This window comes from Bombyx mandarina, chromosome 03 (genome assembly GCF_030267445.1).
Source record: "Bombyx mandarina strain Sakado chromosome 03, ASM3026744v2".
Lineage (NCBI taxonomy): Eukaryota > Metazoa > Arthropoda > Insecta > Lepidoptera > Bombycidae > Bombyx > Bombyx mandarina.
Window position 1 is genome coordinate 10,884,578 of NC_143210.1, and position 23,499 is coordinate 10,908,076.

At 37.7% G+C, this 23,499-nt stretch overlaps 1 protein-coding gene and 1 non-coding gene across 3 annotated transcripts; one reads left to right on the top strand and one right to left on the bottom strand.

Annotated features, from left to right (window-relative positions):
• Positions 1-536: 536 nt before the first annotated feature.
• On the bottom strand, positions 537-22,089 carry LOC114242307 (protein KATNIP homolog). Of its 2 annotated transcripts, XM_028173410.2 has the most exons (15): positions 21,787-22,089; positions 21,520-21,609; positions 21,303-21,406; positions 20,099-20,269; positions 19,420-19,718; positions 18,250-18,432; positions 16,751-16,888; positions 15,305-15,578; positions 12,677-12,910; positions 10,601-10,778; positions 8,938-9,134; positions 7,719-7,869; positions 7,105-7,198; positions 6,040-6,158; positions 537-5,545 (listed from the first exon to the last, which is right to left on the bottom strand). In XM_028173410.2, the coding sequence occupies exons 1-15, from the start codon at positions 21,870-21,872 to the stop codon at positions 5,428-5,430; spliced, it is 2,436 nt and encodes an 811-aa protein (XP_028029211.2). In that variant the 5' UTR covers positions 21,873-22,089; the 3' UTR covers positions 537-5,427. The 2 variants fall into 2 exon arrangements, with proteins under 2 accessions (XP_028029211.2, XP_089596234.1); XM_089740108.1 differs by lacking the exon at positions 21,520-21,609 and having other exon boundaries at positions 21,787-22,088.
• Positions 14,221-14,292, top strand: TRNAD-GUC (transfer RNA aspartic acid (anticodon GUC)). The gene has a single exon. It is a non-coding gene; the product is annotated as a tRNA-Asp (tRNA).
• Positions 22,090-23,499: the final 1,410 nt, after the last annotated feature.

Genomic DNA, 23,499 nt, shown 5'->3' on the forward strand with positions numbered 1-23,499 from the left:
TTTTTGTAAATATTTATTTTTACAAGAGGTATTATAACGTAACAACTATTGCAATATTGAAATGCCCGGAGCGAGCAACTCATTCCTACTTTGTGCAATCTTCTAGATAATTTCTAAGATTCTATCCACCACGTATAACAATAAAAACACATCGAAATTATTAAATCATCCATTTATTATTTTGTATAAAAATCATTTCTAAGATTGTTCGATACAACACTAAAACTGCGACAAAATAACACATTACTAAGGTCTATAGTTACTTTCTACAAATTAAGTAAATAAACACTAGTTCATCAGGTACAGTGTTCTGAGTACGCAATGTAACTCGGCCGGAGCAGTCCATTGCGGCGCTACTATTCAAATACAACCGCGACCTACCCACCTGAAGGAAAATGCGGTCACTCAATATGTGACCCTGTGGTTTTACTATATCGTACCTTTAGAATTGAAGTAGCTTAATCCAGAATTCTTGTTTTCTTTTTTTGTAAACGCCAAAAATGTAATTGAATTGTATTTTTTTTATAATTTGTTGATTTTAATACTTTAAGACAGAGCTGTTCGAACTACATACCTTTTCGGGCGAATTAAATTCACTACAAAAGCTGAAGGGCCGCAAAAATATATAGGTATTTGTAAAAATAAAATAATTTCCAGACAAAAAAATATGCGAGAAGATAGCTTTACTTTTAAATAATGTCATGGGAATCGAATGTTACAAGAATAAAGATAGATTATACCAAATATAGATTCTATGTTTTGACAAATAATTCTATTATCCAAACTATTTATATCCAATACTATTTTCTGATTAAAACATACGTCGCGGGCCGCGTGATAACATTGTTTTTTGGGCCATTGTTTGGTTTTAAGATATGCGCTCTATTTTTAAGAGACAGAATGAGTACTTTGTCCTTTTCTAAACTAAAAGAAACCGTTTTTATAAACTGATAGAATGCACGTTTATGAGTCGTTCAAAGTATGAAAGTCATTTTGAAGTGAAACTTCTAATGCGACTCCCAACAAGGTTGCGTTAAACGCTTATCGCTACCATACTAGAAAGAGACAGAGCGAGAGTGAATGTGTAACACTCGAACGCATGCGCGTAGTATACTTGTTACAGACCAGCGCGAACGTTACTACACATCGAAAATAACTTAATAACTAAAATACTTTGCCACGTACCATCCGGCTTTGGAATGAACTCCCCTCCAAGCTGTTTTCCGAGCGCTATGACATGTCCTTCTTCAAACGAGGCTTGCGGACAGTACTTAATGGTAGGCAGCGGCTTGGCTCTGCCCCTGGCATTGCCGACGTCCATGAGCGACGGTGACCACTTACCATCAGGTGGGCCATATGCTTGTCTGCCTACAAAAGCAACAAAAAAAAAGAACTTTCACTTCATTAAAGTACCACGCGTATCATTTTTTAATATTACCACAATTCAATTCTAAAGGTATGGTATCTTGATTTTAGAGTAGGTATATTTTATTCGATTTTCGCGAATCGCAAACATAAGTAAAATTACTTTTACTGTTACATACTGACTGGTCAGTCTTACGTGACCCCGTAAAATGTACTCGTAACGTTGGCAACAATATAATGACAAAAGATATTGAACTATAAAAGTAGACTTTAAATCTTGATGTCACTTAAAATCGATAAAAATTGATAAATTAATTGCTAAATTCGTAACGTAGCACAGTGGGTCGATACTGTGATTTTAGTGACTTAGGGACCAACTTTGTTTTTTTATATATTTTTTTATGTAGATAGATAGAGCTCGTTAATCTCAATAATAATTGTTTTGGGCAAAAATTACAAAAACTTTATAGTTTGGTCAGAAAAATGTGTTTTGTGATTTTTTTGTATGGAGCGGGTCACATTAAATTAAATTCCTGCTAAGTACCGCGAGGTCCCGCTTTGAAACTTTATTTTCCTTATACCTTGTCTAGTCTACTATCATTTGATGCTATGAACATGTGCATAAAGTTGCAACTCTGCCAAATAAATGGATCGAAAAAAATTAATAAATACATAGAATAAAAACCTTTATATTTTTTTTCGTAAGTGCTTTTAAGTTAAATTTGATATGGATTAGTAAGTAAAAGCACGTAATGATACCCATAATTACATAATACCTAACAACAATACATTTAGTAGGTCTCTAATTAAGCAATCTCTCTAATTATTAAGATAGTTAACATTATTTAATGAGGATAATTAGTTAAGTAGCCATTACTGGGTAGTAGAAAATATAGTAAACATTTGTTTGTCTCTGGAAGTATAAAGTGACCATGTTTATTATATACTAACTAGTGTTCGTTTATTCGTACTACTACTAACATCTCGTGATTGTCGTTGTGATCTTGCTGTTTCCGTTATAATTGATAATTTTGTTAACAATTTAGGATTATTTATGATTTTAAGAGAGCAACTACAGTCGCTGTCTGATAATAAAAAACTCTTTCAATTCCTACAAAATCAAATAAACGTGACCGAAGAGAAAAATGTTGAGCTCCAAAAATTCAGTACGCAATTTTGTTCAAATATAAGTGCAATATGGAAACGAAGTAGTCGCATGTTAGCACAGTTTATAAGAAAAAATGTGATTGGTTAGAATGTGCAATAAACTGGCCTGAAGGAATGATACCTGAAGCTATCAACACTGCACATGAAAGGCTCGAGATTTCTAAGACTGAAGATGTTGAAAATGTACCACCCTCAAATGTACTACAGAAGCCTCGACATCTATTTTTGCACCTCGAAAACCTTTTGAAGAATTGGGATCCAGGCAAAAACGAAGACGCATTGAAAAAATTTACCAATCGCTTTCGTTATCCCCGGATGAAATGAAAACTACTACAATTACTAATTTGAGAAACACTAGAAATGAAGATGTAGGAGAAATAATGAACCACTTGTCAAATCACCCCGAAGATCTAGAAAAAGTTAATGAGTATTTAATTACAAGTAAAGTGAAAAGTAGTACATATTCTCCCGATAAGGCAATATTAGTTTCACTTAAATTAAGTGGCAGTATATAAACCTAAGAGAAGCAGCAAGTGAAAATGGGTCTGATTTATACCCTTCTTAATATAAAATTAAGCAAGAAAAGACCAAATGTTATCCAGGGAAAGACGAGGTAATTATTACTAAAGAAGGAGCTGCTATTAAAATGCAAGCATTACTAAACTTGGCGCTATATAGGCTTTTAGATGTGATTACTTCGGATTTGGACTCTGCAAGAGAGCTACTGCTTATAAGCAAATAGGCTTTGATAGAGCCCCAGGTCAAAGTAATTATAAACAAAAAACTGAAACAGAGTTTGATGATTCATCTATTTTCATGGTCAGTCTAGTTCCTATAAGGCTTCAGAAATTTGATGGAACAATTGTTTGGGAAAACGACCTCATCAACTTTTTGTTGCCGTCCAATAATGTTTAAATTTACAAAAGAAACGCAGTCAACAGTGACAATTATAAAAGCTACCATAACAGAAGAAATAGAAAGACTTCAGCCATCAAAATCAAACAAGTTGAAGTTAAGCATCAATTGCACATGATGATGATGGACAGCAAAATAACCTCATATTTTTCAGAAACATTTTCTGCTGTCTGTGATATTTGCAAAGCAAAACCGTCAGAGTTTTTTGGAGTGACTTGCTTATCAAAGAGAAAATAATGAAGAAATATTCCAGTATGAAATGCCATCTTTACATGCCTGGATAAGATGCATGGAGTGCTTACTTCATATCGGTAAATATAATTTTATTACTTCACAATTTTTTCATCATATGTAGTTTCCTGTGAGATTATTTTTATATGACACTTTTTTGTTTGCGTCTTATCGTTTGGACTTCAAGAAATGGGGTTGCAAGGGGGGATGACAAAGAAAAAATATCAATCAGAAAGAGCGCTATACAGCAAGCGTTTAAAAAGGAATGCGGTTTACTTATAGATGTTGTCAAGCAAGGAGTAGGAACAACCAATGATGGCAATACTGCCAGAAGATTTTTCAGGGATGCAGAAGAAACAGCCCGCATAACAGGAATACGTAAAGATTTAATAGAGAGGCTTCACGTGATTCTTCACTCTGTTGCATCTGGAGAGCGCGTTTCCAAATTTTCGGAATTTTTTAGATATACTGCAGAATTGTATGTTAATGTATATCCCTGGTATTATATATGCCTTCCAGTATCCATAAATTGTTAGCACATGGCAGTGATATATAATAATGAAGAACTTTGGTGCCATTCGTATAGGTAAACTCTCGGAAGAGGCAGCGGAAGCTCGCAATAAAGATTTTCGGAAATATACAGAGAGATGTTATTCAAGAATGAGAAGTAGAACGTCGACTAATGAGGATATTTTACACAATATTCTTTCGTCTTCTGACCCAAAGATCGAAAGGTGAAACAAAATATATAATATTTAGAGAGATTGCATAATTAGAGACCTACTAAATGTATTGTTGTTAGGTATTATGTAATTATGGGTATCATTACGTGCTTTTACTTACTAATCCATATCAAATTTAACTTAAAAGCACTTACGAAAAAAAATATAAATGTTTTTATTCTATGTATTTATTAATTTTTTTCGATCCATTTATTTGGCAGAGTTGCAACTTTATGCACATGTTCATAGCATCAAATGATAGTAGACTAGACAAGGTATAAGGAAAATAAAGTTTCAAAGCGGGACCTCGCGGTACTTAGCAGGAATTTAATTTAATGTGACCCGCTCCATACAAAAAAATCACAAAACACATTTTTCTGACCAAACTATAAAGTTTTTGTAATTTTTGCCCAAAACAATTATTATTGAGATTAACGAGCTCTATCTATCTACATAAAAAAATATATAAAAAAACAAAGTTGGTCCCTAAGTCACTAAAATCATAGAATCGACCCACTGTGCGTAGGGCCTCTTGTGAGCCCACATATGTATGTAAGTTTACGTACAAAATGTATCACGTATTAATTAAATTTGTTTTCTATTAATAAAAATAGTGTCCGAACTACGAAGCAATTTTAACAAAATATTCTTTGAACTGCTGTTTGCAAGAATAATAATCTTAGAAAAATTAGATTGCGTTTCTCGGTGCGAACTACCCTCAATTTAAGAAAATTGCTATTGCTAATGGGGCAAATTTTAATTCACTTATAAGATTCTATTGAAAAAGAAAATATAAGGTAATTGACGAATTCTTGTTTCAAAATTACTTATTTCATAAACGTAGCGTTCATTTTCTATTTCTTCATCAAGATTTCTCCTTTTATTTTCTAATTTATTCTAGTCCTATATAACACCTATGTATCTACTATTCTTTGGTCCTTCATCTAGTGAAGAATTAAATTCACTACTTTCAACTCAACCAATCATGACTTTTATTTACGATCTTCAAACTGTGTGTACGAGGATGTCAGTGCCTGTGTTTCTGCGAGGGTCGGGCACAGGGGACGCCGGTGTGCGGCCTCGCGCTCGGATCCGCGAACTCGTTGGAGCCGCTGGTGGTCGTGCGAAGACTGCCGTCAGACGGACTGAGGGTTCAAACTCATTATTACACGTAGTACGATAGTACTTATTGAAGTGAAACTTCTTTAGGCGCGTTTAGAGGAAAAATTTACTCGCGACAGATTCGTTACGGCTAGAGAGAAAAGATACAATTTAGCATAAGCGAAAGTGAGAAAATAGAGAGAGCGTCTCGAAGACCACTCGACTGTAGAGAAAGAGAAAAGATAAAGCGAGCTACGTCGTTTCTCTTATACACAGCGTTCCTTATTACAAGAGAAATTTAAGGATGAAAAATGACGAAAACCACAATACTACATACACACCAAAAAAGAAGTTTCAATTCTTCCACGTGCATCAAGTTGCACGCGTGACATGTTTTTATTTACTATTCAGTAGGTATATTTAAATAATTGAACCAGTTCCAATTGAACCAGCTATAAAACAAATTATTGAACGGGCTACAGTATTTTTTTTAACGATAGAAGGGTACCTTCCAACGATGCACTACGAATATACGCACCTTGGAGTCAAAACGTCGACATCCACGTTTTGTAGACATATCCACTGCGGAGACAAGCCGGCTCCCGGCTCGGCGCGGTCCAATGTCCCGTTGTATATGAGAAGATCATCCATTAAAACCTGATAGAGATTTATGAAGTGAAAACTTCTTTAGCATCGTTGTGATTTGAAAGTCGATCAAACGAAAAATCGACAGTATAAAGAGACAGACACATAAATTCGTAAGATTTAACGTGGGAGAAAATGAGATAAGTATCATACAGTGTTTCTTATATTCGTGGTTCTCTTTGTGCTCTGCTTCGTACCTAACATCCGTAATTAATACATTCTAAATAAATATCTGTAATATATACGAATAAAATGTATAATAACATAATTATCAAACTTTGTATCACTATGATCATTACTAAAACTTACAATACCTCTTCTCGAAAATTTACATTCGTCTCATGAACTGATAGCCAAAATTTTCAAGGTTTCACTTCTACCACGTGTGAATTGCACACGTGTTTTTTTAAGTAAGCTTTCAAAGGCAATATTGCGTAGAAAACTCACAGCTATAGAATATGCAATCTATGAACGCTGTGCACAACGCTAACGGTAGCGAATTATCATTGGACCGAATGGTAAACAGCGACGTCGTCCTAAACACGTCGTTACGGATCCTCCCGATCCACTAACGGTGCTTTTAGGTACTACAAGCACCGGTCACCATCCTCGCCCAACCCGTCGCTTGCGACGCAGGGCTCGACGAGTAAATTAACCCATAGAAACAGCCCATTGCGTCTCTCGCCGGATCTTCTCAGTGGGTCGCATTTCCGATCCCGTGGTAGATTCTGCGAAGCACTGCTCTTGCTAGGGCCAGTGTTAGCAACACTCCGGTTTGAGCCCCGTGAGCTCACCTACACGCAAGGAGAAGCTAAAATAGCCTCTCAAGGCTATCAGCATAGTTAGGGAAAAAAAAACTAATTGTGTTCATTTTTCGATGGCTCTTAACCTGTTAACGTTATCAACTGAAAGCTTATATCTACAGGTTAGTTGCCCCCCAAAAGAAAACAAAACTTGCCCCAAATTCCTTAACGCCCCTCGACGGCGTCTTCCCGTAGTTCCATATCTTGAGCCCGTAGACTGAGACCGGGATGTCGAACACGAAAAACACCCTGAAACCGTTTGTTAGATTTTGTCGCCACATACAAATCAATATTGATGTGGATCGAATCTGTACGACTGTTTTATTATGATATTGGATGTGACCATCACCCTGTCTATTTCTGTCGTGAAGCAGTAACGCGGTTCGGTTTGAAGGGTGGAGCAGCTGTTGTAACTTTACTGAGAACTTAGAACTTATATCTCAAGGTGGGGGGCGGCATTTACGTTGTAGATGTCTATGGGCTCCAGTAACCACTTAACAACCAGGTGGGCTATTAGATCGTCCACCAAACTAAGCAATAAAAAAAATTAGAAAAAGAAAATAAGAAGAGGGTAGTTACAGTTTTTTTTAAAATTACAATATAAATATTGAACTAGTGAACCGGTGATGTATGATCGCGGTGTATTCCCGGGTGATCATAGGACGAACTATTGCTGGGTATTAATTAAATTCTCAGATCTCTAAGTTCAGGCATCATCTGCTGGTCTGCTGGGGTAAGTTCATAAAAACGAAACTACAGCGCATCTCACCTGTTAAGCGTATTGGGCAGTAGCGGGGCTAGCCACGAGTGTGCCCCGTCACCGACACTGTCATTGTCACCGTCGATGAGCTTGTCCGGAGTCCGCACGTCTAATGCCCTAGAGTCGAGCACGTTCACGCTGGCCGGATGAGCGCAGACGTCTGGTGACGACAAACGGAAGGAAATCTTTCGGAGTTCTTGGAAATAATAATCAAAAACTACCCTCGAGTTTGTGACCGGGATATTGGACAAGACTTGAAGTGGTAGACTAAATAATTGGCTTGTAAAATCGTAAAGCTTGCAAACAATTTATACGTGCTCAACATATCTTAAGACTGATATTCGACAAGCATTATGTAAACTTATACAACTGTGATACTCGAGTAGTCATGCGATTTGTTGGAATTTTGCTTTAGAGCATGGGTTCCCAATTCCCATTTTTTCACCTACTTAAAAACCACTATAGCGAGAGCTCAGTCAGTGTCTAAGAATCCTTCTAGACGAAATTACAAATCGCCTCCCAAGCCTCTACACAACGCCCGATTTTTTTCTGGGTCTCTTACCGCCCCCCTTTATGCCTGCAGCGTCCACAAGGGGGCGTTATCGCCCACTTTGGGAAAGGCTGCTTTAGAGAGACTAATTCATAAATAACAAAAAAAAAACCAATTGAATTCACCTAATAATATGTAATCTTAGACCATAGAGTTGGGTGAAGCGCATAACCGAATGACCAAAGATACTTGATCAAACCTTGGACAAACATATTTTACCAGTTAGATAAACATTACTACAGTGAGAAGTGCCTTAAATGAGTGCGGCAGAATGACCTCGAGCATGACCTCGAGATGGCGGGACATCGTGAGACGCGTCAAGTCGGTCCCAACACTAAATGACAAACACTGTTGTTACTGTTACACACTTATTACTGGTGGTAGGACCTCTTGTGAGTCCGCGCGAGTAGGTACCACCACCCTGCCTATTTCAGCCGTAAAGCAGTAATGCGTTTCGGTTTGAAGGGTGGGGCAGCCGTTATAACTATACTGAGACCTCAGAACTCATATGCCAGGGTGGGTGGAGGCATTTATGTAGATGTCTATAGGTCCACTAACAACTTTACACCTTGGCTGTGAGGTTGTCCACGCATCTGTGCAATAAAAAATGAAAAACACGACCTCTCTGTCAAGAGTGACACGATTGAGAAGAAGAAGAATAAACATTACAAAACTGACTGGTCTGTGTGACCGGCACGAGGTTCCCGCGGGGGTCGTACAGCTGTATCCCGGTTAGGCCAACGTAGTACGGGTCGCCCCAGGTCGAGAATATGTTCAGCTGCAGCACGAAGCCGGTGGGCGCGCCCATGTCCAAGTTGGTGCCGTACACCAGACAGTCCATGCGAAAACTGTCAGAGTCCTTGGCGTCTTCGAATCTGTTGGATTTAGTTCGAGAAAAATCTTAAAATGAATTGGCGCCAAGTGAATTCACCCATAGACACAGCCCACTGAGTTTCTCACCGGATCTTCTCAATGGGTCGCGTTTCCGATCCGGTGGTAGATTCTGCGAAGCACTGCTCTTGCTAGGGCCAGTGTTAGCAACACTCCGGTTTGAGCCCCGTGAGCTCACCTACACGCAAGGAGAAGCTAAAATAGCCTCTCAAGGCTATCAGCATAGGTAGACAAAAAAAAAAGTGAATTGTATGGTATAACGGCTGTGACACCCCTGGAAGCGGAATGCATTACTGCTTCAGAACAGAAATATTCAGGATGGTGGTACGTCCCGTGCGAGTTCACAATACGCCCTACCTCCACTCAATTCAATAATACTGCCTTAAATATTAATCTTGAAAGTGTGAAGACCCTCCACCAGAATAAATAAAACAAATATTTCGGATGAGATACGAGTGACGGCGCAAAAAAAGCGGTAAAATGCATATAATTCATATGATCGCGCGGTACCGCGCGTCAACGCGCGGTGGTAGCATTCACATGACAGAATGTACGCGCGAGAGTCTGGAATCAACATTGATTGAGAATGGACGTGGAGGAAGCAATTTGCTTATTGAAAGACGATACTGGGTGTATCCTATTTTAATTGAAAGACTTTCTTTAAGCCTTTTTGTAACTTTATATCCCGACCTGAGACTACACGAATAAAATTTTTAACTACCTAGTTTAGGATGTCAGTTGCATCTTTAAATTTTTTATATGATTGCGTTGAAAACTATTTAATATCGATAGACACGATATCATCTTCGCTAGGTACTCATTTTTCTTTGATCTATGCGTCTGTCCGTCTCAAACCGCGCGGATCAGCTGAACAGGTAGATACAGTTTTGCAGAACTTGTACCGCGCAGCAGCGCGCTATTATGTGAACAATAAATACTGCTTAGATTGATCTTGTACCGCGCGGTGAGCAGTTCCGCGCGGTACCGCGCGGTCATGTGAACTTAGCCTTATAGTATTGACGTAGTATTCATAGAAAATACATTACATCAATAAAAAATACATTACACACTACCATGGATTTGACACACACGCATGCATACCTACTATTTGTTTATTATCAAACTTTTCTTATTGCAGTCTGTGGTTAAATTGAGAATAGATTAAATCTTGTTTGCCTTTGTTAATATTTGTCTAAAGTGTAGTCTTGGCGGAATCTGTGATTATAGAAATATAATGGTATTTGACAATAGAATCATAATGATGTACAAGCTTATAATTTCAATTAATTATAGTCGAATTTCGACCTACTAATTAATAGGACCAGTTTGTGGTCTCTGTCAATTTTTGGGGTCTTTAGTGGTGTTCAGTGATCTTTACTAGAGGTGCTATACGGAGTGATGTGGGCTATTGGTGGGTGGCGTCTCTAAAGAGACGGTCGTGTGATGTCACCTGTCGTCGACGGAGGCCAGGTCCAGGTGCTGCACGTAGTCGTAGTGGGCGTGTCCGGGCGCGCGGCGCAGCAACACCGGCCTGTAGTGCAGCTCTGACCCGTCCAGACTAACCCTGAGGTGCTTCGCCCCCATGTACGACAGCTCCATATTCGCGTTGTAGTTCCATATTCGGATGCCTACAGTATTAAGCTACTTTCAGACTACGCTATACTATAGTGTAATATAGTATAGCAGCCTATACTTAGCCAACAATATACAGTACAGTAGTTTTTTTTTTTCCCTACCTAAGCCTTGAGAGGCTCTTTCGGCGTAACCTTAACTAGTAGGTGAGCTCACGGGGCTCAAACCGGAGTGATGCTAACAGTGACCCTAGCAAGAGCAGTGCTTCGCAGAATCTACCACCGGATCGGAAACGCGACCCAGTGAGAAGATCCGGCGAGAAACTCAGTGGGCTGTGTATATGGGTTAGTTCGCTCGTCGAGCTCTTCGTCGCAAGCGACGGTTTCGACAAGAACGGTGACCGGTGCTTGTGGTACCTAAAAGCATCGTTAGTGGATCGGGAAGATCCGTAATGACGTGTTTAGCGCGACGTCGACTGTTTACCATTCGGTCCACAGGATCGGGTATGATACAGTAGTGTGAACGTGTCCATAACATGTATGGCGCGCGATATTATTGTGTTATGGGCTATATACCGTATGCTATTTATTATATTACAGCGTAGTCTGAAAGCGGCTTAATTCATCAGGTACTAATGAGGTTCTCGCAAAAGTGTATTACGTTCAAACCAGGTTTTACGAGCATTTAGCGATATAAAACGACTATTGGCTTGGTCCATAAGAAAAATTAAACACTTTTTTCCCCTAACTATTCGCTAGCAGTCTAAGAGGCTAATCCAGCTACGCCTGGACGAGTGAGTTCACGGGCTCAACTTGAGAGAATATGCTAACACTAGTCCCAGAATGAGCAGTGCTTCGCAGAATCTACCGCCGCTACTGAGTAGATCCGACGAGAAACTCAGTGGGCGTTAAACAATATTATTAGGTACACAATAAAGGCGAGTCGAATTATCAAGTGCAACAGCAGAAATAGACATAACAGTATGTCTCATGTCGTACATGTCGATGACATACCCAAATTTAAGTAAATCCGTAATCAAAAAACTTTGTAATTTCATTTCATTACACGGTGATACTCCCACATCGCAGAGGTAAAGGATGCACTGTATACGAAAGACTAAGGACAAATAGCATCCAGCATAACAAAGAAAAATATGAGGAGGTTCTCAATTCTAAAGTATTTATGTGTGTTACTAAGTAACTCTGGTCACCATCCTCGTCAAACCCAATGCTTGCGACGAAGGGCTCGACGAGTGAATTAACCCATAGACACAGCGCGGTGAGTTTCTCGCCGGATCTTCTCAGTGGGTCGCGTTTCCAATCTGGTGGTAGGTTCCGCGAAGCACTTCTCTAGTTAGGGTCAGTCCTAGCAACACACCCGATTTGAGCCCCGTGAGCTCACCTACGTGAGTATTTGTTGTTTGTCAAGAAGAAGCTGGTATAGCCTCTCAAGGCTTCAGCATAGGTAGGGAAAATTGATTTACTAAGTGAACCGATTTTGAAAAATCTTTTTTATTTATAAACTGGTTCTTCTCATATTAATTCCTCTTAAATTTAAATTTTATCAACATAATATGACCGGTAGTTTTTCTGTTATACTAAATTTTTATTCACTACACATTGATGATGATACCTCATTTTATTGTATTAAAGCCGGTTTGATTTTTTTTGTTAAAAAATATATACATTGGTACATTATTGTCACATAGCGACCCGCCCTCGCTTCGCTTCGGAAACATTAAAATACACATGAAAGCAAAAAAAAAAAATTAAAAAAGTAGCCTATGTTCATCAGGGACAATGTCGGCTTCTAATGGAAAAAGAATTTTTCAAATCGGTCCAGTAGTTTCGGAGCCTATTCGAAACAAACAAACAAACAAATCTTTCCTCTTTATAATATTAGTATAGATTAGTATAGATTTAAATTGTTTTGCATACGAGGAAAAATTACGTACTTGTAATCTCTGTAGGTTCTGCGAGCTGGATGACGATATGACAGAACTTGGTATCGGCCGAGAAGCACGCGCACCACATGTCCTCGTGATCAGTCGTAATGTTCCTCGCGTTGAACAGCGCCGAGCACTCCACCGTGTCGGGGGCGTTGGAGTCTTGGGCTGCGTTTATGAACGTCGAATACGCGTAGGCTCTGCGCACTACGACCGGGTCATCGTTGTAAAGAATTTCGATACCTAGAAAATAATTTTTTTTTTAATTGCTTAGTTGGGTGGACGAGCTCACAGCCCACCTGGTGTTAAGTGGTTACTGGAGCCCATAGATATCTACAACGTAAATGCGACACCCACCTTGAAATATAAGTTCTAAGGTATCAAGTATAGTTACAACGGCTGCCCCACCCTTTAAACCGAAACGCATTACTGCTTCACGGCTGAAATAAGCAGGACGGTGGCACCTACCCACCCGCGCGGACTCACAAGAGGTCCTACCACCAGTAAAAAGTGTGACGTAAATTCTGACAGCACAACGCACAATATTTATCTTTAGTCTTGTAACCTAACCAGCTGTGCCCGTCCGCTTCGCTGGGCATTCAAAATTAACATTATTATTTCTCACCCCCACAAAGATTCTCATCATTAACGCCCCCGCAACTGGTGTGGGGAGTCCAACTCTCATATAAATATTAAGCCTATCCATTAATTACATGTATTTTCTACATGGATTTTTCAAGTTAATCGGATGCATGGTTCAGTAGTTATAACGGAACATCCGTAAAAACATCCGAAAGTTATTGAATTTGTAATATACAGTGGTGGTCGTATAATTAGAAACACTACGAACAGTCCTCCTTTACATTGTGTAAGATACTTTTTTTTATTGCTTAGATGAGTGGACGAACTCACAGCCGACCTGGTGTTAAGTGGTTACTTGAGCCCATAGGCATCTACAACGTTAATGTCGAGAACCACCTTGAGATATGAGTTGTAAGGTCTCAGTATAGTTACAAAGCTGCTCCACCCTTCAAACCGAATCGCATTACTGCTTCACGGCAGAAATAGGCTGGGTGGTGGTACCTACCCGTGCGGACTCACAAGAGGTCCTACCACCAGTAATACTTCACCGCAATCGTTTTATTTTGAAAATAAACAATATGTAGGACAACAATATGTTCAACGGTTTATCATTTATTAGAAAAACAATATAAATTCCACTACACAAGTGCAATTTCAATATGTATTACATTACGGACAAACATTTAAATCAGTTTTAAGGTATAAACAATAATGGTCAACTAATTAGAAACAACCTTAATTAGTATCTATTCCGTGGCGTTTCATTTAAAAGAGAGGAGTGAATTGATAAATTTATGTATATTTATAAATTTTATATTTCCTATTAGAAGATCAGACAATAGAAAATTAACAACTGTTACCTAATATGTAACGATATAAGATTAATAATTAAACCTCATTTTATTTAGTACAAATGCTTAAAGAATATGTAAATAAGTAAATAATAGATAAATTCGACAAATTAAACAAGGTCTTCGGTAGTATAGTGGTCAGTATCCCCGCCTGTCACGCGGGAGACCGGGGTTCGATTCCCCGCCGGAGAGATTATTTTTTGTAATTTTTTATTATATAAAATTAGCTTAAAAATACTTGAGTTCGACTTTTAAACTGAAAGCTATTACGGTTTGTAACTTTTTTAGTTGGAAATAATTCGTACGACGTCGCAGTTAATCAAGCAAAAGAATAATTTGTAAATACGAGTCATTAGATTAAATTTTTTCCCACCTAAGCTGGCAGCCTTAGAGGGCTATGTCAGCGTCACTGGACAAGGTCGTTCGATAGAGAATTTTGTACCGATCTTCGAGCGTATTTATCACATAACCTAGAGTCGCCACGCCCAAGATTTTACATCTACCCAACAAACACAAGAATCTTGAACCAATACCAATCAACACCATTTATTGCTTCATAGCGGCTTGACACCTTGTTAGAGGAAGTCTGAAAGTGGCATCTGTGACAGAGAAGTTGAGAAGTGCGCGTTTGGGATGGTATGGACGTGTGATGAGACGTAATGAAAATGAGGTTGTTGAGTGAGTTTTAACTAGTAATTTTTTTATTTTATTTCTTTATTATGTTTATATGTAACTATTATTTTTTATTTACAGTTTTAACATTTAAATTTAAGCTATTTTTCCGTTGTTTGTAAAATTTCTGTAACATGTCATAGTGTGTTATAAGAGATTGCTGTACATGCCTGTAAGTGGCTTACATACCAGTACTTAATTTTATACTTGTTAATATTTAGCTTGAATGTTTTGTGTGTATTGCTATTGGTGTGTCTAAATAAATAAATGAACTATGAATGTGGAAGGCTTTAGAGGGAGAGGTAGAACCTAAGAAAAAATGGATGGATTGCGTGAAATACGGTATGTGTTCTTACACATACCGTATTTCACGCAATCCATCCATCCGTTTCTTAGGTTCTACGGTATATGATAGAGGAGTATGGTAGGAGAAAACTTGTTGCACCGACCCTAGGTGACTGGGAGAAGGGTAGGAGAATGATAATGATACCGTGTTATTGGAAATTTATTATTGTAGTCTTCAAGCGCTTACCAGTTAGTCCGATCAAATTCTTCTGACCCCAGTTCGACATGAGCGTCAGTTTAATTTCCTTTGCCATATATTTGGCTTCTCTCTCATTATCCTCTAAAGAGTCGAGCAAAGCATTAGGGCTCAAGTTGTGGTGGCTATCATTAGCTGTCGTCGGTCGCTTGTCAATTGCACTAGGATCTGTCATCGGTTCGCTATCTTTGAGTAATACTTTGAAATTCTTGTCGTTATCCATAACCGCTTCTAGGATTAGAGGATCTTTAGTGAAGAGAATCATCTGTGAAAGTTTTGGGTGATCAACAAATATTATTAGTTAAGTATAAGAGCTGAAGGTAAACCGGCCTCATTTGGTTTCCATTCTAGTACATTTTGAAGAGTCGTAGCCTAGCGCATAAGAATCCCGGTGGATTCATATGGAGCAATGCGACGGTGCCGATGTTCGAATCCCGTAGGCAGGTAACATTTTTTTTTTTGAAATACCTACTCGCTCACTATGTACTACCACAGTGAATGAATAATATAATTTGCGTATTTCGCTCAAGTAATTGGTACCAGGACGTCTTGTGAGCCAACACGGGTAGGTACCATCACCCTGCCCATTTCTGCCGTAATGCGTTTCGCCTTATTGGGTGGGGCAGCCGTTCTGCTGAATGAAAAACTGAGCTCATGTCTCTAGGTGGGTGGCGGCATTTACGTTGTAGATGTCTTGCGGCCCCGGTGGCCACTTAACACCAGGTAGTCCGTGAACTATCGTCCAGCCATCTTAGCATTCAAAATAAATGCATTCGATAATATGTGAGCATCGTATATGTGCCGAATTCATTTTTTGAAAATTACACTAATTTCATGCTCCCAACCCCCAATCGCCAAAGATAGCAACAACCACACAAGAATATGCGTACTCCCCAATTACTAGTATAATTACGGCCAAAAACTAAAGTCATTACATTCAGGTAGCACAATTACTATAAATTGTCCGAGATGATTTCACTTCGACACTAGAACAAAGTAGATCTGCTTAGAACCATTTCGTCCTCCCACAGTACATTGAATTTAAATTAGCTTACCTTTTGATATGCCCTAAGAATATTGTGAGATATCGTTCTTAAAACGTGTTCAGATAATTATCAGCGGTGGGCAACTGTTTGAACGTATTACTGGCACTGCCAATGTTTATTACCAACTGTAACCACTTACGCCCCTATGCCTATGTTGGTAATTTTAAATTTAGATGAGCACATACGTAATCGCAAGTGCGACAAGTCTGCACGGTATTATTTTGCACAGCTTCTTTTAAGGGCTTTTTTCCTCTTATTTATTTTTTTCATTGAATTTCAAATTAAGGACGAACAGAGTATTATGTAGATATATTATTAGTACTATTATATTTATGGCTCAGAAATGCATTTACAATATAAATGTTCGTACAGGATCAGGGTTAAAACTTACGTCTCCGAACGAAGACAAATGCCCGGTCAGTTCACCGCTGGCTCGGGCTATTTCCCCGTGAAACACGACTTGGTCGTCGAGTTTTACTTGAACAAGCCTTATCCCTCGGATCGAATGAATCCGCGATTTGTTGTAGTTCTACGAATGTGAACGAAGAAAAGTTTATCAATAAACTTATGGTTTTCAAATTAGACTATTATTTTTCCTTACTTAGAATCCATATTCCTTTATCAGGAAAAGAGGGTAAACCAAAAAAAATATTGCCTTCTTGAAAATTTTAATATACAGCGTGTCACAACCCTGTTTTAAAACAATGGAGGAGAGAAATCTAGTATTACAAGGGTTTCCTTATTCAATTAAATTCCCTTTTCTGCGTTTAATATTGCCTAAAAACCTGTCTTTGTATGTGCAAGTCTTAATGTTGTAATATTTTTATTTCCGAAATTTGGTCCACGTGTTAAAAACCACAACGATGATATAATTTCATAGCCTAGTATTTTCACTAGGATCAAAACAGCTGCATATTATGTAATATTAACTATTGAAAATTCTAACATAAGATTGAAGTCTCAATAGCACTGGTACAACTTTGGAGAGATATATTCTAAGATTAAAATCTTCCATTAAACAGGTGATATTAGCTGATAGGTTGATGTTTCTGTTTGGTACCTACATGTATCTTGTATATTATTATATTAAGCTTATCTTTGATAAGTCGTTAACTCGACTTCTTACTCGACTCGACTCTTACTCGAAGTTCTTATCTAATATCTTCAATTCTATGGTAGCTGCCTCCACTCAATGCAATTTAGAAGTGATCACGTGGTGCCAATACAAGAGCTTAAATTATATTACCACCGGTATTTAAAACAGCTACAATTAAAGTTAGCTATTAAAGCTTTGGCGGTAGGAAACTAAAAGTAATTACTGCTGCTTCGAAAGAAAGTAGCAGCTGTAGATCGAGGAAATGAGGTTAGAATAGCATATTCTGACTGATTTTAAATTCGTATTATTATTATTTTTGCCAATTTTATGGCCTCGTAGCCTGGAGACCTTTAAGCCAAGTTATTTTCATAACACTATCAATCGCATAAACTATCAAAAAACAGTTCTTTAAGTATACAAGTACTAGGCCAAAAAAAACCTCCAAAAATCTATGGACCCCCTCCTCTACACAGGCTCTCAGGGTTGCCAGTCTCGCTTTACACTTAAACCGTCCTCTCCGCCTGCCTTCACTACATAGTTTAAAACAAAGTCGCCTTCTCTGTCCCTATATCCCTATGTATGCTTAAATCTTTAAAACTACGCAACGGATTTTGATGCGGTTTTTTTTAATAGATAGAGTGATTGAAGAGGAAGGTTTATATGTAACATCCATTGTAACATCTATTAAATAGTAGATAAATTAATAATAAATTACAGTTTCCGAAGCGAAGCGAGGGCGAGTCGCTAGTAAGTAATAAAGAGCATTTAAGCAGAGCGTTAATAATTGATCAGACCCATATTCGGAGCAGTGCAAGCTTGACTCTGGAGGCCAGCAGTAACGAGAGCACGAGCGGCGAGGCGGTCGGCGCGGCGGCGCACCACGCGTGCTTGTCGTCCCTACTGCGGACCACGCCGTCGCACAGGGTCTCCACGCGTCCGTGCAACGACTGATCACCCGTTTCTGAATCGCTCCAAATCTGAAGCAAATGAAGCGCGTAAAGTAATGTTACGCCGGCAAGAGTAATCTATCGCCGAACGAATATCGAACGATCTAAGGTAACATCTAGAATACTCGAGAAGCATAACGCCATATAGATGATAGATAGATTTCGCTTCGATTTCGAAAACACACATCGAAAATACTCGAATTGTGAGGAATGTTCTCGACAATTCTAGAGATGTCGTATCGACTATAAAAACGTTGCAGATATGGCACGCAGTCAGTTAGTAATCGGAACTACTCGAAGCGAAACAGCGAACGGATCACCTGAAGCGAAGCGGAAGAAGCGAATTGAAAATTTTAGTATTCTGTGAATGTTCTAAGTGTTAATACAGTGTTAACTTGTAATTCGGATAGAATTTTTATTTATCCCCAAACATCAGGGCATAACAATAATAATCACTGCTTAAAATTATTCTTATGAGGAGCAGGCGTGATCAAAACCATTTTGCATTTCATATCGATGTTTTTATTTAATTTTTTATTACATATATGGACGAGCTCACAGCCTACCTGATGTTAAGTGGTTACCGGAGCCCATAGACATCTACAACGTAAATGCCGCCACCCTCCTTGAGATATGAGTTCTAAGATCTCAGTATAGTTACAACGGCTGCCCCATAATTCAAACCGAAACGCATTACTGCTTCACCGCAGAAATAGACAAGGTGGTGGTACCTACCCGTGCGGAGTCACAAGAGGTCCTACCACCATTAAGAAAATATAATAAATAAAACATATTTCTTTATCCTGGATATAAGTATCTAAAACAAGTAGTAGGGGCAAGACACCCCAATTAGTTTACCTACAAGGATGTCTCATTTACTTATTTCTGAACGGAATTATATACCTAATTACCGTGCTGCTCTAGATTTTATAAAACTTTATCTACAAACAAACAAAAAAACGATTAGAACGATTAGAAAGACCCTAAGTCCAGTTTGGAGATGTAAAATATTCTCACCTTTTCAATATCCACTATGCATCCGTTAGAATCAAACAGCTCTATACCATTCAGACCTACTAAATATTTATCACCCCAATTCGAGTAAATCTTCATTTCAAGCAGCCTGCCTTCTGGGAGCTCGGGGATCACAAATTCGCATTTATTTTTATCCTTTTGATAGATATTCGATTTTGAACTTAATGCCGTAGGATTTTTGGTTGTACATTTAACAGCAGATCTCTTCTTTACTGTGACGTGTTGAGAATTTACCGAGGGTTCGTTGGGATGTTTTTTACGAGGCTTATTGTCTTGTAGCCCTAAAAAACATTTTTTATCAGTTGTTTGGTGGGAAGTTTATTATAGTACTAAAGTAAAGACTAGAGTATTACACTAGTCTCTTATCAAATTATACTGGATAGAAATAGGTTATATTATGTAACGTTGCTTTGTGGCTCATGTAATTTTGATTCAGGATTTCGACTCTGTAACTGTTTATCTTTCAAGAGTTCTCGCGGTGATAATCTATTTTTTGTGTAACAACTTATTGCCCATGGTAATGACGGGATGTTAATTATTCATAAGTGGCATATTTATGCATAGTGGCATTTTACCGGTAAAAATTAATCTAAAGTCAATGCTGTATAGAAACGTCATTGTAAAAATTCGTCGTGTCGTAATCCTTACAATCGGTACTTACTAGAGGCCATTATGACATCTTGGAAGTCTTCATCGATAGCGCTATTGAATCTTGAAGGCCTAGGCGTGACGTAGTGGGGGAGTAGATCGGACAGGAAATCATTGGAAGTCGAGTCCCCCCAGTCAATGTCGCTTCTTATTTCGTACTTACGGCGACCGTTTGCATTGTACCCTAAAATTTTAGTAGGTAATAATTTTAATAAATTCACCGTATAGGAGATTTCCAAATACTATATAGATATATTTTTCGTTATCCAGTGGATACATACTGCGCCTTGAACGAATGCCGCTCAATCAAATTAGGCTATAATATGCAGATCACCGAAGCCGTACCTTAAACTACTTTAAAAAGTTAAAAAAGGACGCGTAGCTTAGCTATGTGGTTAACATTGGTACAGACGCGGAAACGAGTTGATAGTCCACTTGAAATCGCGAACAACGTAGTGTGTGGACACCACAGTCTACAGGCCGCCACACACCTTGAGACCTATGATCACTGTCCGGGTACTTATTGCGAGTTTTTTAACGTTTTCGATAGCGTAAAAGTTAACTTAAATTTGAATTGAGTTGGAACGTTTGCCTACGTTTGCCCGCCAGGGGCGCTGTTCCAACTGCATATAAATTTGATTTAACTTTTACGCTATCGAGAACGTTAAAAAACTCGCAATAAGCACAAAGAATTGCACTGCAATAAAGTCCATTCCGCCCTTTAACTAGAATGACCGTCATAGCGACAAAAATAGGGATGGCGGAGTTGTCCGAACTAAAACTATACTCATTTGCCGTACGCATTTTCTCAATAACTTAATTTATCATTTAAAACTAGATCAACAAACAGTTAACACGCGAACAGGGCTATTACTACTGGTAGAGAAGATACCACCACCCTGCCTGTTTGTACGGCGATAGTGATATGGCCGTTATGTAATTGAAACTCGTCATTTATATTGTGAACTCTGTGTTCTTAGTGTGAGTTTTTTAACGTTCTCGATATCGTACACGTTCATATAAATTTGTATGTATGGATCAGCGCCCCTAGCGGCAAACGTTGCAACTCCAGATAATTTTGAGTTAACTTTTACGCTATCGAGAACGTTAAAAAACTCGCATTAAGCACACTGGTAACGCGGAGTGCTACTTTCCTATACCATCGAAAGTGAACAAAATCAATGACAACAATACTGCTTTTTTTATTTTATATCTACCTTTATTATTGTGTCTTAGAGCTCCAGCCGAGTATGCCACTGGTTGTATGTGAGGTTTTACTACTACATCCATTGTAGTGTCTAGTGAAGTTCTACGAGTCAACCTAAAAAAAATTGTTTTAACAATACAATAGCTCAAATTTATATAATTAACTTCGAAATTCAAGCACTAATCATAAAGATGAATTTATATACTACGTAAAAATGTAAGACAAACTTATAGTTTCCAAACTTTTCAAACACTGCCTCCTGAAGTGTGGTATTCGGTTCACTGCCATTATTCTGTATATGTGTTTCTTTCATCTCCCTAAAATTCAGTATATTTACAATCAAAAAAGTACAAATTAGGCGGCACAACCTTGACACAGTAAAATTCAAATAGAAATTCTAATGATGTGTGGTTTTACCATCATTAAACTTGTAACATCATTAATCATTAACACCAGTTCACAACCAATGGTTTATATAATAAACGTGTACTTACGTTGTAATTTTATCAAGCCAAAATGGTATCTCCTGATCTTTATTTGTATAACTGTGTCCATTTCGTTTATTTTCCATCGTAACCATCCATTTACAGTTCAAAGACCTTTAATAAACATTCCAATTTTTTTTCAATAAGCAGCATTACAAATTTACGTAATCGTTTAGGATTAAAGAGATTAAATATAACTTCGTTTTTTAGGTACTCAATAAAATGAATATTTAAATGATTGAAGATATTTTCCACTTGCTACTTTTGAAACATATTTGCCGCTGTTTGTTTGACCTTGATTGCCATGGTAACTACCACAGACTTTTTAAAGATGCCACTTAAGGTAACAAACAGTAACTAATACTTTTTGGCGGGAATGCGAGGAGCTAAGTAGCGTGAATTGTTTTATTTTGTTAATTTAGTATTTCTTCAGATGTATACGTATAGCTAATTATTATTGCTGTTTAGCCAACTAACTAAAAAATGTTGTTTAGCGTAAGTGATGTGGAAAAATGACCTTAAGTCTATTAGACAAAGTTATAAATAAATGAATAAATAAAAATGAAACAAAGCCGCTGGATGTAGCTTTTCGGGTTCTTTTAATAAATCCACTTAAATAGTATATTATGTAAATAACCACCATTTTACTGAGACTTTATTTAATTAATTCCCGTTTCATTTAATTTCAATGATTCCCTCCCAATTGATTAAAATCTCAAATTAATCAACTTCATCTCATTTCGCTTCATTTTTTCCTCTTCGCTGGTAGCCTAAGGGGCTATTTCAGCTACACCTGGACTGGGCTTCATATCATTTCTCTTAATCTAACAGAATATAAGGAGATAATATAAGACTTGCCTTAAAGGTCTCACTACCAGGCCACAAAATCTAAAAAATTATAATTATAATAACTGTAGTACATACATACATATTCATTGAATTCATTCGCACATTTTTTTTTTATATTTATGATTGTGATTTTGTTAGTTTTTGGTCTTCATTTTATTTATATAAAGAAACAATTACTTGTACTCGAACTAAAATACTGACAATTAAACAAAATGTATTGTGTCGTATGCACAGCATACATACCACACATTTTACAAGTTACCGGATTGTAGAATACCGTAAAATGGGGCGATTAGGGACAAATTCCAACTTTATGAGCAATTTTAAGGTAGTTGTTGATGTATATAATGCTATATCAGGATCAAAATGATTGAGTCTTGGGGGCATCTTTGTTGTCTAATTTAAAATTAAGCAACTAGCATTCCAGTTTAAGCAAAAAATGCAAAAATAGGTGTAATCCCTATTTACCCGAAAATTGCGGTTAATTGGGACGAAATGAGAAATTTGCTAGGGTTGGCACTACTTTTATTTTTATATATAGTTTTAATTAATTAATTTATTTAGTTGCACCAACAAAGTGATCATCAATAAAAAAAATTGAAAAACTGACAAAAGTACATGGCAGACATCACCTCAATTATAGGTGCAATCGACAGTGCATTAACAACAATATATATATATATATATATATATATATATATATATATATATATATATATATATTTATTTATTTATACATAATAATATATAGTAGGCTTTATTAGAAACGGTTTATATTTCTCCATTCTTGGTAAGTACTTAGGGGCTGATATTTCTATCTGGGTTAAGAGATTAGGTGTGTCGGTTATTCCATGGATTAATCAGATGAATACC

Excerpts from the sequence above, each read along its gene's own strand:
- LOC114242307 (XM_028173410.2), bottom strand. The coding sequence starts at position 21,872 with ATGGTTACGATGGAAAATAAACGAAATGGACACAGTTATACAAATAAA. Across the intron at positions 20,270-21,302 it reads TCTAAGACACAATAATAAAG|GGTACAATGCAAACGGTCGC; the intron begins GTAGATATAAAA and ends CTAAAATTTTAG. Across the intron at positions 7,199-7,718 it reads CTGCCCAATACGCTTAACAG|GGTGTTTTTCGTGTTCGACA; the intron begins GTGAGATGCGCT and ends AAACGGTTTCAG.